Genomic DNA, 18584 nt, shown 5'->3' on the forward strand with positions numbered 1-18584 from the left:
TTGTCTCAAAGAGAAAACACTTTAAGGATTCTTTAATTTTTGTTAAATTTTTTTTTTTTTAATGGAAAATGATATTTCTGAGCTAAAACAGCCATTAAAAAAGTAAATAACAGTTGATTTGTCTTTAATTATTGCTGTATGTTTATTGCACCTCTGCTTGTTACCTCTGTTTTTAAATTTTTTCCTATCAGACTTTCTTTTCTACTGAGTAGATCCTATTCCTTATGATTGTGGTATTGCTGCCTTCCTTCAAAGCCTCTTTTCAGCTATCTAATACTTGTTATGGCCTTCTTTCATCCCTGAACCTGCCACTGTTTGAGATCTCTCCCTTTGCATCTGCTCCTTTTTGATGACACCAGTCTTGGACAAGTTCTGAATGGAAACTCAAGACTCAGTGCAGTCCGCCTCTGACCTGTAGTTTAGAACAATGATTGATTGCCTAGTAAAATTGCTCATTTCTTCTTACCTTCTGAAGAGCAATTATCTACATATGTCCTTGTACAACCAGCCAAGTGTTCTCTCACAAAGATGGACTGCTTCATTCTTCAGCAAGTGTGGAATGTGCCTTAGATCTTAGGAAAAATTATTTACCTTTAGTCCATTCAGATACAGTGGAAGACAAAATTTGAAAGTTACTACCCACAGTCTTTTGCTGTCTAACAGCATCAGCTGCCTTGGCACTCTCATAATCCCTGCATAATTTGACAGACATTTAATATTAGTGTTACTCAGGGTGTCTTTCTATCAACAAAGCTCTCTCAGAGTCAGCTTTTTCTCAGATAGCAGTCTTCTGCTGCTTGTCACCTGATATTTGGGGTGGTGAATCAGCAGGCTGGAAGAAAGACAGTACTGTTCATGCACCCTTTTCCTGTAAGTGGAAGGAGGTCAAAATTGCCCTCTGCAGTATCTGAGGCACGGACTCAGATGTGAACAATTCAAACTGTCTATTACAAATTCTATATCCTTTATGTACATTCACTAGTTTTCTCTTCTAACTTTCCCACTCGCCCTTATGTCAACAAAACATTCCACAAACTGTCCTTAACCATGCATGCAAACGCTTATCCAGTCAGTCATGAGCTGCTCCTAGCCATGTGCTCTTCCTCCAGTCAGGGTCATTATCACTCAGCAATCACACACCTCACATGCTTTTTGTTTTGGCTCTTCTGGAGGTGTCCTTGGTTCTTAGTCTTGCTTTCTCCTGCTGTTTGTCTTGCTCCACAGCTTCTGCTCTCAGTAGTCTTTCATGTATTCCCACAACCCTCCACCAATGAAAGGACCACAGTCTATGTACCAAAAGATTTAAGTGCATTCTTTCTTTCCTCTTCGCAAAGTCTTTTTGGTTCTTTGCAGAAATTCTTCATACAAGTTTGTGCTTCAATGGGATGCCCGTATGTCCTGTTTTAGGAAGGCAGTATGGATGTCCTTTCTGGTGTGTGATTCTACTGCAGCTATTTCCTTGTAAAAGGATTTATATGCATTTAACTCAGACAAGCAGAAAAAATCGTATTTAGATGAATGAGAGTAGCAAACACAGTGCAGGCTGTTCAGGAAGGAAATCGGTTTCTATCATGCAACTTACTACATGCTTCCTTCTCCAGTTGGACTAGAATATCATTATTATCTTCTATTCATGGTGGGCTGAGATCAAATTGTAATGCTTTCAGTTACCCTGTGCATGATACTCTATGAATTGGCTAGGATACAGTCAACAGCATTAGACCATCACAGAGAGGTGTTGCCCTCTGTGTGATGCCACTTGGTTAAATGTGTTTTCTGAGTTCTTTCACCTCTTTGCATAACATCAGAAATAATATACATTCAGTAATTTTTTCTCGTGCACTACTCTGTGGTGAGGGCTGATTTTACACTGGACTGATTAATGACACTGAAACTGGATTGAACATGTAATATAGAGAATCCTCCTGTGTACTCCACATCTGTACAGAAGGCCACCACAGAGAGGAAAGACAGGTGAAATACCAGTGAATACCTGTCCAAGATACTAGTTTAGTCAGTGCCTGCATCTGTCTCCGTTATACTTTCTTTTTTCCTCTTTCTGTGCCTTCTCCAGGTGCAGTTCAGTTGTTGACTGGCAGGAGCCCTTTGTGTGATAGGCCATGCACTGAGCAGCAAGGGGGAGCTGATGTGTACTCTTTTCCAGAAAGGTGTAACCAGCAGAATACTTTCAGGCTTTATTTTGCAGAGTAACTGTCTCATTTCTAGAATGAGTTTATCACTACATATATCAGCAGCGAAGGGCCTTTTTTACTGCCATAATGTGGAGTATATCTTTAATCTCCACAAAAACAAAATAGTGTTTTCCTCAAGAAATAAGAATTTTCTCTTACTTGATTTCTAAATATATCAATTAATGTTTTGTGGTTGGTTTTTTTGTTTTTTTTTTTTCACTTTAAGGAGGTTGTATGATGATTATAGTGTTGATTCATATAAGTATGCATTTCAAGCTACTACAATAGACTCATAGAATCACAGAATATCTCTTCTGGAAGGGATGCACAAGGATCATTGAGTTCAACCTCCAGCTCCATGCAGCACCACCCAAAATCCAAACCCTGTGTCTGAGAGCACTGTCCAAACATTCCTTAAACTCCGGCAGCTCAGGGCCGTGCCCACCACCCCGTGCATCCCGTTCCATGCCCACCGCCCTGTGGTGCAGACCCTTTCCCTGACCCCCAGCTGCCCTCCCCTGATGCAGCTCCATGCCGTCCCCTCAGCCTGTCGCTGTCGCACAGAACAGAGCTCAGCGCTGCCCTCCGCTCCCTGTGAGGAGCTGCAGCCGCCATGAGGGCTCCCCTCAGCTCCTCTTTATGACATTTGTAGAACATACATAGTTTGTTCTGAAGTTTGATAAGCATGTATGTATGCATGTACTGTATCGTAAATCAAAGTATTCTGTTAAAGTCTTAATGATATGGTAAAAGAGGGATCTTTGAACTTAGTATCTTCTGCTCCCAGCTGAAATATATTTTGAATGATCACTTAAAGCAAAGATAAGTTTTCACTTCTCTCTGAATTCAGTTATATGTTCCAGCATTAATGTTACTGTGGCGTACCTTTGGCTTCTGTCCTCTTCCTTTCAGTCTAATGAGGACAGTAAAGCTTGGGGGCAATCAAATAATTGGAAGGTTCCTTTGTTCCTGGAGAAAGGGGACAGGAGCATCACAAGGTTTTCAAATCACAGGAGACAGAATTAATGTTCGATTGATTTTTATTCTGTGACTCATGATTCTCACTTTCTCATTTGTTACTTCTGGCTTTCTGCAGAATTAGGCAGGTATTTCCCTACCAGTTAAACTCACTTTACGTTATCAAGCTTCTGAGTAAAGGAGAATTCTCAGAATAGCTGAGTATCTTACTTTTTTGGATATTTAAGATTTGAAGTTGGAAATCCAATGATGCAGATATTGTTTACTCTTTATTCAGACAGGCAAGACTCCAGCAGGTGTAGTTATCAGTAGCACCTTCTTTTGCCATTCTTAAAAATGCTAGGAACTGACACAGATACAGCTTTCTGGAACTTTGAGGAAACTCAGATGTCCATGCAACCCTCGCAGTTCAGTCTCTAAGGCTGCAGAACAAGAATAACAAATTAGGGAATTTTTATTCAGAGCTCAGCTCTGCTCTTCAGTTCTGTGTCTATTTAAAAATGATTTCTGAATACCTAAAAAAATAATGTAGCAACTTTGAGGGAAAAGGGTGTTTCTGAGTACAAGGTAGGAGAGATTTGACATATGAAAGTGCATAAAAGTGCATTTCAATCAATTTCTATTTGTTTTCATCTTTGGATCTTCTCTTTCAAACTACTCTGGCTCTCATTCTGACACTTTCCATGTAAACTATTCTGCTGATGCTACATCTGCAACACAACTCCATACAAACATGGTATCAGCTCAATACCATTTGCGTAGAAGTGCAAATTTATTACATTGCAGGAAGTTATAAAAATAAAATAGTTGTAGCCATGTGGTATGGTAATATTGGATTGGAAACAACTCACTGTATCTTATACTCTGACTGTGCTCAAAGCAGAATTCTGTGGATTATGTGACTTGACTGTGTGTTATGACTACAGGCGTTAAACTTTCAAAATAGTATGTTAAGTTTCTTCTTTCAACTATCGAATGCTTACAGGTGTAATACTTGCTGATATTTGTTCACTGACAGTCTCACTTGTTTTCAAACCCCACAGATTTAAACTTGTGCAATGTGAGATTGATGTTTCTTTTCACTCAAATGTCATATTCTTCAATGGTATTATGCTAGCAGATTGTTAAACAGACAGGGTGACTTGCAAAGTGACAGTGTGGGGATGTGATGTCCCAAGCCATTGAAATATAGTAATGATGTGGATTTTTTTTTCGTAGTGTTCAATCAGTTTTTGCAAACAGTGGTTTTTCTGTAAAATGCAGGTGAGAAGGTTTCTGAGTAGTTCCTTAGAAAAATCCTAGTTAATGAATAACAAAACCTAGCATTCATTTATACTTTCCCACAGAGATGACAAATGCGAAAGACTTAGGAAGAGCTAATGTGACAGTGTTTTATAATGAGAAAAGGATACATTATGACATAGCAAAAAATGAAGTTAGTTGATATACTATGCTTTTCTACATTTTCAATTTTCCAGTACCATATTTTAAGGAAAATTAAAACTTATTCTATAATTTTGCTTTAACAGCCTCACAAGAATACCACAAAAAAGGAAGGAACTTTTGTTTAACATTGTATCAACTTAAATGTCTTTCTCAACTCATCAAACTCTTTCTATTCATGGAAGAAAAAATTGAAGAACTCTGTGCAGAAATTCTGTTGATGCCTTTGTTTACTGAGAAGAATAAGAATGTTCAAGGTAATGAATGCTTTTCCTTGTTTATTGATTGTACTCGGTGCAAAAGAACAATTTGGTATGATTTTCAAAATTACTTACCTAATTTATGCCATCATATTATATAAGACTATTGCCATATCCACTGCAAATCTTTTTGAAATAAGCAAATTTACCTCTTAGCACAGTGATTTGTAGAAAAGAACTGATGATTGTAAGGATGTGATATGCAGTAGTTATTAATGAAGAACAATCAAACACTGACTTAGATTGAACTTCTTGTAAATAACTACATGTTGTATAGCACAAAGCAATATATGAATTCTTTGTACCTATTTCTGAATCTGCCTTTCAAAACTGCCTTTTTCAAGAGGAAAAAACAGACTTATACAACACTTCTATTGTTCTTAAATGATACAAATATTTTAATATGAGTCCTGCTTATTAGTGTCGTGCTTATCCCACTTGCTTCAGTGGCTGTTTTTATAGAACTAGGCTCTACAACAGAATGTAAAATTTTCACAGTCAAACCTACATTTTGTATTTGCTTTAGATTCTGTTTTTCATAAGATTGCATTCATGTCAGATGAGGACAATGTGAAATCATGAAAATTAAGGTGATTAACACTTTCCATATCACAGCATACCCCAAAATATTCTATTTCGCACTTCTACCAGCTGAGAGATTGCAGGTCACCAGAGAATAAGTGGTTTCAAGAGCTTTGAGTATATTGTAGGAAAAGATCAGATCAGAAATGAGGCCAGGCTGCTCAGGGGGAAAGGACAGATGGAGTAAATGTATAATGTTTCTGTAGTCAAGCTACAGGCTGAGAAACAAGGTGTTTTGGAAGTACGTTCTCAGAATACTAAATTGATGCAAACAAGCAAACAAACAAAAAAGCACAACATGAAACAACAAGAGTTCAGAAACACGTTTTGTTGGCAGGTTCTTCATCTGAACTCAGGTGCAGAAATGCAGGTTAACCTATGTATTTTTAGAAAGTACATAAAGGCTCAAAGTTTGCATTCAAATTCCATTTTTACTTTTGGTTTTAATATATTTCTGCCTCCTTTAATTTCTCAGTTTTATCAGTTCTTAAGAAATGATAAGTTATTATAGACTGTGTTTTAGGTTTTATGGCCTTAATCCTACAGAAATGTGTCATAGTAAGCTTCTTATGGGGTTAATTTGTAAGATAGACTGTACATTCAGTAAAGATGATTTTAGGTGTTCTTTTTATTTGTTTTATGTGAAAGACCTTAAAAAAAAAAAAAGAAAAAAGAAAAGAAAAGAAAGAAAAAGAAAAAAAAAGAAACTCTAAAATTGGGAACTGATTTCACGTGCTTAACTATTGAGAGTCTAAGATGTGATCTCCAGTAATTCAGAGAACACAATCACTGTAATGTTAACAAAAAAGTATCTTAGTTTCCAGAATTTGTAGTAAGGATTTTATTCTGAAGCATTTCTTCAAGTCTTATGTTCAGAACTGTTCATCAGAAGTGTGTTCAGACATCTTTTTTGAGAAACATTCTTTTGCAGTAATCATGTCTACAGTAAGCTAGTCCCTAAATAGCATCTCTATCAAATCTGAAAGGGGAATATTACTTTAGGTCAATTTACAGGTAGTAGTCTTCTAGGTAAAAATCGTGTTCTACAGAAAATGTAAAATTATACTTACCCTGAAACATAGGTGAAAATAGGTCTTTTACAGATGATGCTCTTTAAGTCATCAGACATATCTTTGTTTTCAGCGTTCCTTTACTTACCAAGAAGTTTTATACACCAAACTTCGTTCAATTTCTGACGAATATCTGAAAAAAATAATCAGAAAAATAAATATGTCTTGACTAGAGGGTTTATTGGTGTTATTTTCACTTCACGTTGTCAGAAATCTTGGCTTTGGTGATGAAGTAAAAGCTGATTTGATGTGGGAAAATGAAAAGTATGTTCCCAGTTGTTGCGGAAGTTGAACAGACCAGCAAGGCAGAGTCAGAGGCCAAGCAACACCCAGTAATTTCAGGTTCTGTCCAGTAGCAAGATGGATTATTTTTTTTTGAATTGATGGAGACTGAGTATCAATAAGAATAATTGATTAGAATCCTTGCTTTACTTTGTGCAGAACACATCATAGTACGTGAACTGAAAATGTAGTGGTCATCTTCTATACTTATTCAGGATGCTTACTACTGAAAGTCTTATTTAATTGAACAATATATATCATGTAGTTCTGTCCAAAGTAGCTTTCAGTTAACTCAGGTGTGAGTGTCAGGTTTACAGAGCAACACAGGCTGCAGAGCCAGCATAAGAAGCAGAGTAAATTAGCCCAGGTGGAGCTGTGTGTGGTTCTTGCTAGACAGTGAAGCAACTAGCTCTCACTGGTTTAAAGCTAGGTTGGGCACATGCGAACTCACCTGCAGTTACTGCAGTGAAAGTGTTTTGGAAACATTAGCACTCTGAAAGTAGTCCTGCTAGTAAATTAAGAGAAGTTAGCCAATTCATAAAAGGTAGGGTAATATGCAAGGTATGAGAAGGTTTGCCATACAGCATCAAGATTGAAACATTGTACTTGCTTCATTTTCTTTTTGATTACTTTTAGGATTGAGGAGAGCCTTTTCATGTTTGTAACTCATGCAGAAATGCAACTTTTTTTTTTTTTTTTTCACGTGCTTATGTCAAATGTTGCATTTGTGTATATAGTTCTTTCAATGGCAGTTTTAGTTGATTTTTGTTCAGCATATCCCATAGCACTTCAGTCTTGACACACAGAACATGTGTAAAGTTCCATCAGAAACAAAGTGGGTGTTTGGACAGTTCATCTTTTTAATTTTTTTCCATTCCCAAAGATGGCGTCTGAGTTTTATCTAAATCAGACGGTTTCTTGGCCCTCATTTTTCCCTAAACCCAGCGATGACAAAGAGCAATGGCTGCATAAATTGGATGTAAGAAGAACACTTAGGGTTTATCACAGAAGAATCAAAGATTTCATATCTTCTGACAGATTGTTTGTACTCTTAGGGGGTCTTAAGAGGGGTCAAATGGCTTCTAAGAGTTCCTTAGCTAGATGGTTAAGGGATTGTATTAGGGAGGCGTATGTAGTTAAGGGTAAAGAGGCTCCCAGGGTTTGTAAAGCTCATTACACTAGGACTATAGCTGCTTCTTGGGCGGAGAGGTCGAAGGCTTCCACATTGGAAATTTGCAAGGTGGCCACCTGGGCTTCTCTTCATACTTTTTCATTGCATTATCGCTTGGATGTAGTCTCTTCTGCGGATTCTGCTTTTGGTAGGAGGTTGCTTGTGAACCAAAAAAAGAACAGTGAAGAAAAGAAAGACATGTAGTTCACAGTTCTAGCTGGCAACAAGACAAGTTTCTTTGCAGTGTGCACAATGGAATCCTATGAAGACCAATTTAGGCGGTTGAAAATAGATGTTAGAGGGAAGTACTGCCTACCAGTGTTCTCTGATGGTAACCCCATGGCAGACAATAGCACCAAAGGAAATAGTGAACCAGAGTGAACTCTGTAGGGAAATGGATGTAGAGAGATTTTTTTAGGTGATATAGATAGTTCTCCGTGTTCAGTTGGAGAGTTCTACATCTGTCATCTTCTGGAATATATTCAGAATACTCATTTTTTACATTTGTTTTCCGTAGATGGAAAAAAAATCTATACATTTCATTTTCCACTCTAACTCCTCAGTGTTCTCCATCTAATCCATCCAGATTTTAGTTTTTGACTTTTCCTTGCCAGACCTACGTTTTGTGTTTGATTTCAAATTATATTTGCATCTAAAGAAAATTTTAAAAGAAGTTAATATAAATACCCATTTTATTTGCTGCCAGCATAGAGCTCAATTTTTCTCTCAAATCAAATGAAATGACAAAATCATGAGAAGTTCTCAGTGAATTTGTCCTTGAACTTTAACACGTCTTCTGGACAAGATTAACACTCTTACTGAGAAAAAGCATTGGAGTTCTTCTCAGTCTTACATATCCATATACTTTCTTCCCCATAGATTTCAGTTAATGAAAGATGTAACCACTTTTTATTTTTCTTGAAAAGACATTTAGCCATCTCTTCTGCAGGTATCTCATCATCTGATGAGACAGTCTGCTTCTCTCTTTACAGTCAGATGGATTCTCTGAGATGTTCTGAGATACCTAGTACATAAGGCATCACAGGAGCTGTTCTCTTTGAAGGAACCTGGAACGTTAAGTGGCAGTCAAGGGTTAAACAGGAGATCTTGGTTTAGGATCAACGCCAAGATGCATTCTCTTCCCATCTTTAAGATAGTTTTCTCTTCCCTCTGGCTTTTCAGAAGCTTCTTGTTGAGACTTTTAAAAAATCAAAAACTTCTAACGTACTTTCATCTATGTCTCACTTTTTTTCATTCCAGCGAGAAAGGTGAACTTTGGACAGATCAGATAATGAGTACCAAGAAAAGCTTTTTCCAATGGAGCTCTTTGAAAACACTGTGGGCAAAGTTGTCAAGCCCTTAGGTTTACGAGCTTTGCCTCAGGGGACCAAGAAGATTTGCAAAGGTCTTTCCTTCACAGCAGCAGAAGAAATTTTTTTTCTATATTGCTTTCTGGAAAGTTTAATAAGAGGAGTTCAGAATCAAATTTGTGGGAGACATCCTTTTTCAAAGATGCTGAAGTTATAAAGATTTTTGCTTTGATCTTGCAAAAAATGTTCAATATCTTCTTTAAGAAATATATAATTTTCAGCAGATAAATCTCAAGTGAAGATAGAGTTTGCACTAGGAAGTAGTTTGATTTCCAGTGCTCCTTTTCAGTAATTGTTTTATTAGCATTTGCTTAATATCACACACACATACACACACCCAAAAAAAAAAAAAAAAAAAAAGCAGTAAGCTTTTTAATCTACTAGATATAAAATGTTTTATTTCTTCTATATATTTATATCTGTGATGGGATGGTATTACCCATTTCTGCAGGACATATTTCCAGTAGCTTGAGAAACATCTGCCTGAGCCTGCTGAATCCAGTGAGGTGCTTTGGTGTCACAGTTGCCTTATAACTTATGAGCAGTCCTCTATGGTTTCCTTGATGCTTAGCTTCTCTTTGTTGATGTTAGAGCTGTCATAGTGACTTCCTCTTCTGAGCCTAAATGTTATGAAGTAAATAGGAGGCTTTAAAATTCAGTAGAATATTTAATAGAACTTTGTATAGGGGAGAAAAAGAATAATATTAACAATGCAAGAGGTCTCACTGTCATAACACTTACAAGAATGGAATTGGAAAACCAATAAAGTACATTAAATAGATTGATACAATCTTATAACGATAACAGAGTTGTAGAATATAATCTTGGAAGGAAGTATAAACTGATTATTCCTTCTCCATCTTTTATTTCTTTCATAACATTCTCATTTTTAAATGTTCTTTTTACAAATTCTCTCCTCTAAACATTCATGCGATAAGGATTTGTGTCTTTCCACACAAATGGAATTTGAAGTTTGAAATCTGAGTGAGGAGTGAAAGAATTTTTGTAGAAATTGATAGCTCGCAAGGAAGGCATCCTACCTCCTTCCAGTTACATGTGTTCCTTTCTGCAAACATAAATTAAATTTGGGGTGAGTAGCTTCACTGCAGGAACTTTACCAGCCTCTTGAACAAAGCTACATTTTTATTTCCCAGGAGAGTTTAGTGCAAGATAGTCACAAGAGAAAAAATAATAGGACTGCAGGAGAGTATTTTTATGTCTATCTCTGTGGAAACAGTTTTTGAGGGAAAGTCTGCATAGCACTTGAAGTGCCTAGACTTTTGGGAGGCTGCAGCTGGCGTGCCATGATCAGTGTGAAGGAATCCCATCTCAGCTCATGAATTGAACAAGATGAAGGCCAACATTAACTTGATAAGGTTTGGAAAAAGCAAAAAACAGCAGAGAAAGTGACTGGTCCTGGGGCTTCTTTGGGAAGAAGACAAAATATTTTATGTGTGTTTGAGATATTTTATATGTGTTTGAGATATATAGATATTGGAATTGCTCTTACTGTTAGAATCAGAAGCTATATCTATTAAATATGTACATAAATCTATTTCAAGCATTTATATATATAAAATACAGAATAAATAAGAGTAAAAATATCCAGTCATTTGTATTTTTTGTTCTAAGTAACATCTGAAGAAAATTGTAGGAAACTTCATCATAAAGTGTATTAAAACTTTGGAAAAAGCACCATGTTTATGATGCTGTCTATAACACCATGCTTTGAATGACTGGGGAAATACATTATCTAGTTAGTCTCTTCTAGTTTTGTATTCTAGCAGTGAAATTTCCAGACTTCACATCTATTTTTTTTTTTACAATCTTTTTTAAAATTTAAATGAATATGGGAAAAGTAAAAAACGAAGCAAACAATCAAACAAACAAACAAACATTAGAAAACCACCCAACTTTAAAATGCCATATAGGCATATGAAAAGCATGTTCATTCTCCAGAGCATGAATTGTTTAGGGGAAAAGTAAAAGCCACTTGAGGTAAATACATACAAATACTGGATTTTTCATAGAAATGGAGATCTTTAAACCCCAGCTGAGTATACCACCAGTAGCATCAGATGAATGAAGACCTTTAAGTTTATGTGTAACAAAGAGTACTTGGTAATGTTCGACAACACCTAGTTGTTTGAAAATTCTTGGGCTTAATTTAACATTGGTTATATTAAAGTTAAAATATCTACACTTGCGTTGTTTGACAGCTTTATTCTAAGATGAACTCTAAAAACACAAGATTATTTAGTTTTGTTATCATATTCATTTTGATTCACTTATGGAAGTGACATCTATTCATCCCTGTCAAATCAGGCAATAAGTCTATTACTTCAGGATTTCTGAGTGAGCTTTTTTCCACTGTTTCTCAAGGAACTTGAGCTGTTCCTTTTACTGTAGCCATTATTTTGCTTATAATAACAGTATTAATTAACTGTCTTTTTATTCTTACCTTATTAGCTTTTCGAAATAACTGAAAACTATAAAAACACATTAGTGAGCAATTCATTTTATTTATTGAACAAATAATAGAAATTAATTTCTGCACAGCTTCTCTAACATTATCTGTTCTTCCTATGAATAGATGACTGTACATTGGTATAAAAATGAATTAATGACAAAAGAAACTATATTTTACTCATTTTATGTGCTTTTTTATAAAATATGAATGGAATGGAATATGGATTTCACTATATTATATAAAAGGAGCTGTGTATAACCTGAATTTGACTTTATCATAACATTAGTATTCCACATCTTGTTCAGAGTTTTTTTATGCTTCATATTGATATATCAGAAGGTGTTGTAGGCTGCTGACTTTTCTACAGAATTAATTTTAACTTTGATCCCCTTTATCATACTGTGCAGGAGTTCTGAAGAAAGCTAGTGGGGAGCTTTTAATGGGAGAAACTAGAGTAGATGAAGCCAGTGTGCTTCGTGAACAGTTACTTCAGGTAAAAGAGGTGAGTATGAAAAGAGCCTTCCACTTTGTAGGGGATTTTCTTTTGTCTGTGTCTCCAATGTGGTCTGACACCATATTCATTATAAACACCTATTGCCAGAGTTTCATATATTGTAATTAATTCTAAGTGCAAACTCTCCACTAAGATGGAGTAAAATCTTAGAGCATTCATGAACAATTGCTTGGTGTTTTTTAGATTTAATAATGGAATGGATTTAACATCATAAGTACTTCATAATCAACCTGTAAAAAAGTGTTAAAACATGATAGCTTTTATTAAATATTATATTGTCAAATACGGAATACGAATTTAAAATTCTAATAAGTGTGAAGCATTTGATAATAATACTGTCTGTAGAGACATCTACTCACATGATGTTCAGCATCTTTGATGTCAACAGACTGCTGTGCTTTGTAGAATATATGTACAAGATTAAATTTTAGTAGTCATTTACTACTAAACAAATTTTACTGATGATGTTATGGGACCCGAGTGTTCTAACAAGTCTGATACTATGCAGCGGTAGAATTTAATTTCCTTACAGCTCATTTTTACTGCTGGAACAATTTTCTGAAATGTGTTTTGAATAAGGATGTGTGCTGATATTCCTGTATTTTTATAGATTACAAAGAACTTTTTCTGAAGATTGGGTTTTACTTGACCCAGGATGATGAAAAAAAGTAAAAAAAGAAAAAGTAAAAAAAAAAAAAAAGTCATAGAGCAAAAAAATAAGAGCAATTGCCAAAACAGTTGTGTGGGTAGCTGTCTCTTTCCTCTCTGGAGCCGATGACTGGACTGGGGAAGGGGAATGGAAGGAAGATGCAATTTCTAAATTGGAGTAAAGCTGAAAGGATTCTATGTTGTAGACTTTTTTATTGTTCTTAATTGAGTGTGATAACTCGTTGTCAGGAATACTTCCTTTCACCTACAATGCCCTCATAGTAGGAGTATTGATGGTCTATCTTACACCATTAAAGTATTTCTCATGCAGTGGTGCAGTTCTCAGTGGGACACTTCTGGTGTTTGTATGTTATACAAGCCATGCAAAGCAAGATTGATGGAAAGTAACTATGTCCTATGATGTCTTCTTCTGTGCAACTGAAACACTTTCAGACCCCTCCGTTTATGGAAAGCAAAGAACTGATACAAACCATTGTAATGTACTGTTTTTGCAAGAGATCTGTGTTTAAACATTTTAATCTGTGCTACATCCAGCTCTAAGGAAGTTAAATCCAGTGTGGCTTAAAACCACCTTCTATTGCTGCATTTATCATTAATATTCAAGGTTTGTAGATTCTGGTTGTTACAAGAATTTGGTTGTTGCAAGAAAAATACAGAACTACCACAAGAAATGCACTGCTGGATTACTTGTTAAACTACTGAAAATGGTTATAAATAAATTTGGCTTTGTTAAGTGCGTACTAAAGATGATAAGTAATGGATTATGAAAAAGCATTAGTGTTTAATCAAGGCTTTTTATAAATTCATTTTCTTAAAACCTTGATGGCAAATACAATATTGTTATGCATGTTCATTTTGTGTATGCTGCTTTAATATAGTTTCAAGGCTAGTGAGCTATATTTCAAGTTACTCAAATGGATTTCAAAACATTATAGTGTTCTTCAAAGTAATTCAGTTGTGAATATTCATGCAAGTTTCAGACAGTAAGAATAATAACATTCAGCATTGAATTTGGATTTATTTAATAAACATATATATTATTTCAGCCTATTTTACTGAATTTTGGTTGGAGAAATGCATTTAAGGACCTGTCTTCTTCAGTGGCTCACTGTATAACAATAGCAATTCAGGATTTTTCAACTAAAATTCTTCAACATGAGCTGCAAGAACAGTCTTCAGCTGCTGGCTATGCAATGAGTCTTGTAAACAACCAGCAAATAAGGGAGTCCTGCAGAGCATTCCAACAAGAGGAGCAACCAAAACGAATTGCTAAGGCAGGTATCAAAAGATCTGAAGTTTGAGGGGAGACAGAATGGCTGTTTGCCATCTATACTTCGAAGTACTTGCAGTACCATTAATATTCTAAATCTTATATAAGTGGAATTAAGAAGAAAGTGAGAAGCATTATAATCTGAGGCTGAACAAAGCTTTATAAAATAGCCCATAGTCTGTACTTGAAAGTATTAACTTTTAAACTGTGCTGGCATTTTTTTTTTCTCATCCAGAAAGTTCTAAAACATTCTGATCAGTACCTACACTGTTACCACGTGGTTCATAGAAAAATGCTTAATGCTGTAAAGCGTAACTATGAAGGGATTTCCTGTATTTAGATTTTTAGACTTCCCATTTAACAAATCAGCATAACTAAAAATATGGCCAAATTAGAGTTCTTTGATTTGATGCAAATTCATTACTTAGGGTAATGAATTAGTTTCTTGAACATTTGTTTGAACTTACTAAGTTTGTCAACTGCTCTACAAATTTAGATGGTGCTGATTGTTTGCCTAGAGTAACACATAAGATTTGAGAAAATAAAGAAAATAATATTAAGCAGAGCAGTATATAAACTTAGTAACAGATGTTTTCTTTCAAGTTTAGTATTAAAAAATGTGTATTTTCTGAAACGATTTAGTTTAGAAAATTATCTTAGTTTACAAGGAATTAACCTTCTGTTTTGAATGTACATAGAATGAAGTCATAAGCAAAGTGAAGACATTACTAGCATAAGATGGTTTTAATTTTTTTCTCAATAAATATTGCATAGCTTTAAAGCAAGAAGGAATGTAGTAATAATTCATTTACTATAGATAAATGTTTCTCTACTGTAAAACAAAATGAAATGTTTGTAAAGCCCATTTGATGGATTTATGCTTTATGCCAATTTCATTGTTCAAGAATCTGACCCAAGTGTGTATAAATTAAACAATGCTGTCAGAATAGGAATAACTTGATGCCACGTTTATTTCTCCCAGTTTTGTTCTGACATCATGGGAGAACTTGACACACTGCTTCCACTGGCTCTGGCATGCAGAGATGATTCTCTTGAGGAAATTAGAGCAAATTTTGTAGAGGCTTGCAGCAAAGTAGCGACAGCTGTCCTGGCAAGACTAGAGGAAAAAAGTGAAGACGTTCCCTCCAAGGCTCCCCTGCAAAACTTATATGCTGCTCTTTCCACAGCAATATATGTCTGTCAACATTTTACAGTGTATAGCAATTTAATGAGAGAAGGCAGCAAAAAGTAAGTCTCTTTTACATGTAACTGTTTAATTTGAATAAAAATAATATAAAACTTAATTTCATTTTGATGACACAATATGATGACAGTTTTCCGAATTGCATCACATTTTTTCACGAGCACTACATGTACTGTTTATGAAAAGACCTGAATCAAAGCTAACAATAATCTAAAGCAGCCATTGCAAAACAAATTATTTATGGGTAAGATCTACATTTTATTCCTAGCTCAATAATTTTTATTTGTTAAGTTTAAGTAACTTCCTTGAACTAAATGTACTCTGCTATCATATAAATAATTGAATAAGGCCTTAATTTCTTTTTTTTACCTCTTCAACAGCTGCATTTTCATAATATCAAGTTTGGCACATAGCAATCTGAGAAGACATTATAAATGTACATTCCTGAAGTTTTTCCCTATATCAGCTTTTTCAGAAATGTGTAAAAATACGTTCTACTTTTAGAATTTAGTTTGTCATTGCATGCAAAATAAAATATAGGAAAGAAAGGAAGCAGTAGTTTGAAGTCAAAGACACTATTTGACATGGACTGTACTATAATTATCTTATGTGATCTTTTTGGATTTTTTTGTCTTAAGATACTGGGAATGTTTTTATTGTCCCATGTGTTTTAGCCATATGTAATATAAAAGTTAGAAACTAGGCCTCTGGGGGCGAAACAACTGAACTTTTGAGAAAATTTGAGAAAATTTACAGGGACAAGTGTAATTTTTAAGGGGTTATGTAAACTGTTGAGCTACTTTCCCTCTGATGCATGAAGTCTGTCTTTATGAATTGGAAGTTTGGGCCAAAACATTGCTCACTGATTCTACTTCTATGTATTATGAAAAATTTTGCCTCCAACCTACCAAAAGTAATCACTAGACTTTGTTAATGTTTTCTTTATCATAATTAATGCTGATGCAATTATACTTCGACACAGAATCTCTGAGTAACTGAATGACTACTTCACTTCTATTTCAGAAAAGTCTGAAGTAATATTTTTCCAAGTTACTCTATTAAATGAGAATTTGCATAGGTCTAGATGTACTTAAAGAAGTTGTGAAAAGACCAGATTTTTTTCAAAAGTGAATATTGGGTTCAGATTCCAGGACTAAAAGGAAATGAATGATTGATTCCTAATAATCAAGAGCGTTTGCAGCACTGGGGATTGCTACCTTCTGCATGGCCTTTCAATCTTTGCTTCTTTGTTCATTCTTTCTGAACAGACCTCTTTTCTTAGTGCCTATCCAACAATATCAGGAATTCATCAACGTTCTTCAGTTTCAAGTTACGAACTACTGTGTCAGAGTTTGTGCTACAAGCATTTTGCAGGATGCTGAGAGCCACCACTGGGATGACTACAAAGCTTTTTATGAGGTGTGAGGTTAAGTTTACTATGCCTGATTTTTTACAAAATGTATTATACTGGTTGTCAGCCGTCTAACTAGAAGCATGAGATCAGCATAATTTTTACATAAAGATAGTTGGTATTAACTGTTGAGAAATATCTCTTTTTGCAAGCAAATGTCTCTGGAGGAATGAGGTAGGAAGAAAATAATTAATTAAGGATGAGATAAATAATGAAAATACAGTTTTTATGGTATTTGCTTAATAAAATATTGTGTGTCAAGTTCAAGACACCTATATGAAACTCAAAAAAAAGACGTCATGTTAACTCTTCTTCTTACAGTAAGTGTGACATGAAAATGCAAGACGATGATTTTTCTCCCAGAAATCATCAATCTAATTAAATAGGATTAAATTAAATCTACTGATTTTCCTTTTTACCTCATGCATGTGAAGGATGTAGTTAGAAAAGGTGATCTGTATAGTTCTTTTTAGAATTTAACTGTGTGGCATTTCACTTGCATTTTGAAGTTGAAAGCCAGTTTTTAAACTGTAATTCTAATGATTCTCTGAAAGAAACTGTAGGGAGCGAGTGAATATATCATTAAAACAATTTATTTAGTTAAATGTAGACATATTCAATTTGAATTTATTTTCATGTAATTTCAGGATTAAGCAGAAGCATTATATTGTTGTTCATCAATAATGACTGAGATCTCCTCGAGATAGAGACCAGCCCTTTCTTATTTAATTTTATTTGTTAAAGACTTAGAGCAGGTTTTTTAGACATTTTCTATAGATCTTGCATGAGAGACAACTGTGATATATGTATTCTACACAGAGCATATACAAAGCTGCCAAGTCACTGACAGATGTCCGTACTGGTGATTAAACAGGCCTTAATGTAACTAATGATATGAAAATGGCTTTCCTTAGCGATAAGTAAATAAACATGTGACTTCTGTTTGAACATAAAGTTTGATGTCCTGAGCTGATAAGAAAGGAACAAGTTGAGTGACTTTTGGCAATTGATTTAGGTCTGGTCTTAACTGGTGGTAGTCTGTGTGGTGTTGTGTCTGCTTATTGTTGACTCAGTAAATCCCAGATGACAGTTATTCAACATGGTGATACCTAGTTGTCACAAACAGCTGTCTCAACAACAACAAAAAAGACTACCAACTAGTTAAATAATTTTATTGCTCCTAATCAGAACTGATATGCAGAAAGGAATGAAGAAAATCTGTGTTTCAACTTCATGTACCTGCAGGGCTTCAGTTGGGAAATATGTAATTGTACATCACTGCACCAATCTGTTTCCTGTAAAGTGGTCTATGATCTGCTCAGAATGCCTTTAGGAGAAATTATGCTGAGCAACTACTGCCTCTGTGTGACTCTTGTTGGCATCTTGAATGAAGGAGGTTAGCTTAAAATCTGTTGCTTGTTACAAAGGCAACATCTTACTGAAACTTCTGGATGTCAGAGGTGGTTCCTTCCAAGTTCTAAACTAAGCAGGAAGAGTGAGGCTCTTCCTATTGACTCACGCAGATCCTGCTGAGCTCACAGCCCAGGAGTAGCATGGACAACAGCCAGAAGACCTTGCCAGTCTTCAAGGGCAGGCAAGGAGTACTAGGAATGAGGTGCTGCTCTCTAAGGGCACACACATGCCCTTGTATGCATCAGTGGCTCTCAGGCCTTTCTCAGTGGGATCCCTTGTTGTAAA

The 18584-nt window shown here is 35.3% G+C and overlaps 1 protein-coding gene across 10 annotated transcripts in view; it reads left to right on the forward strand.

Moving 5' to 3' along the window:
- Window positions 1–18584, forward strand: part of KIAA0825 (KIAA0825 ortholog) — a 229148-nt gene that overhangs the window by 62922 nt on the left and 147642 nt on the right. For all 10 annotated transcript variants that reach the window (XM_048930558.1, XM_048930559.1, XM_048930562.1 and 7 more), the window contains 5 exons: window positions 4700–4870; window positions 12226–12320; window positions 14048–14275; window positions 15254–15519; window positions 16744–16894. In XM_048930558.1, the coding sequence (XP_048786515.1) occupies window positions 4700–4870; window positions 12226–12320; window positions 14048–14275; window positions 15254–15519; window positions 16744–16894 (911 nt within the window). The remainder of the gene's footprint in view (window positions 1–4699; window positions 4871–12225; window positions 12321–14047; window positions 14276–15253; window positions 15520–16743; window positions 16895–18584) is intronic.

The sequence above is a fragment of the Lagopus muta genome, chromosome Z (assembly GCF_023343835.1).
Source record: "Lagopus muta isolate bLagMut1 chromosome Z, bLagMut1 primary, whole genome shotgun sequence".
Taxonomy (NCBI): Eukaryota; Metazoa; Chordata; class Aves; order Galliformes; family Phasianidae; genus Lagopus; species Lagopus muta.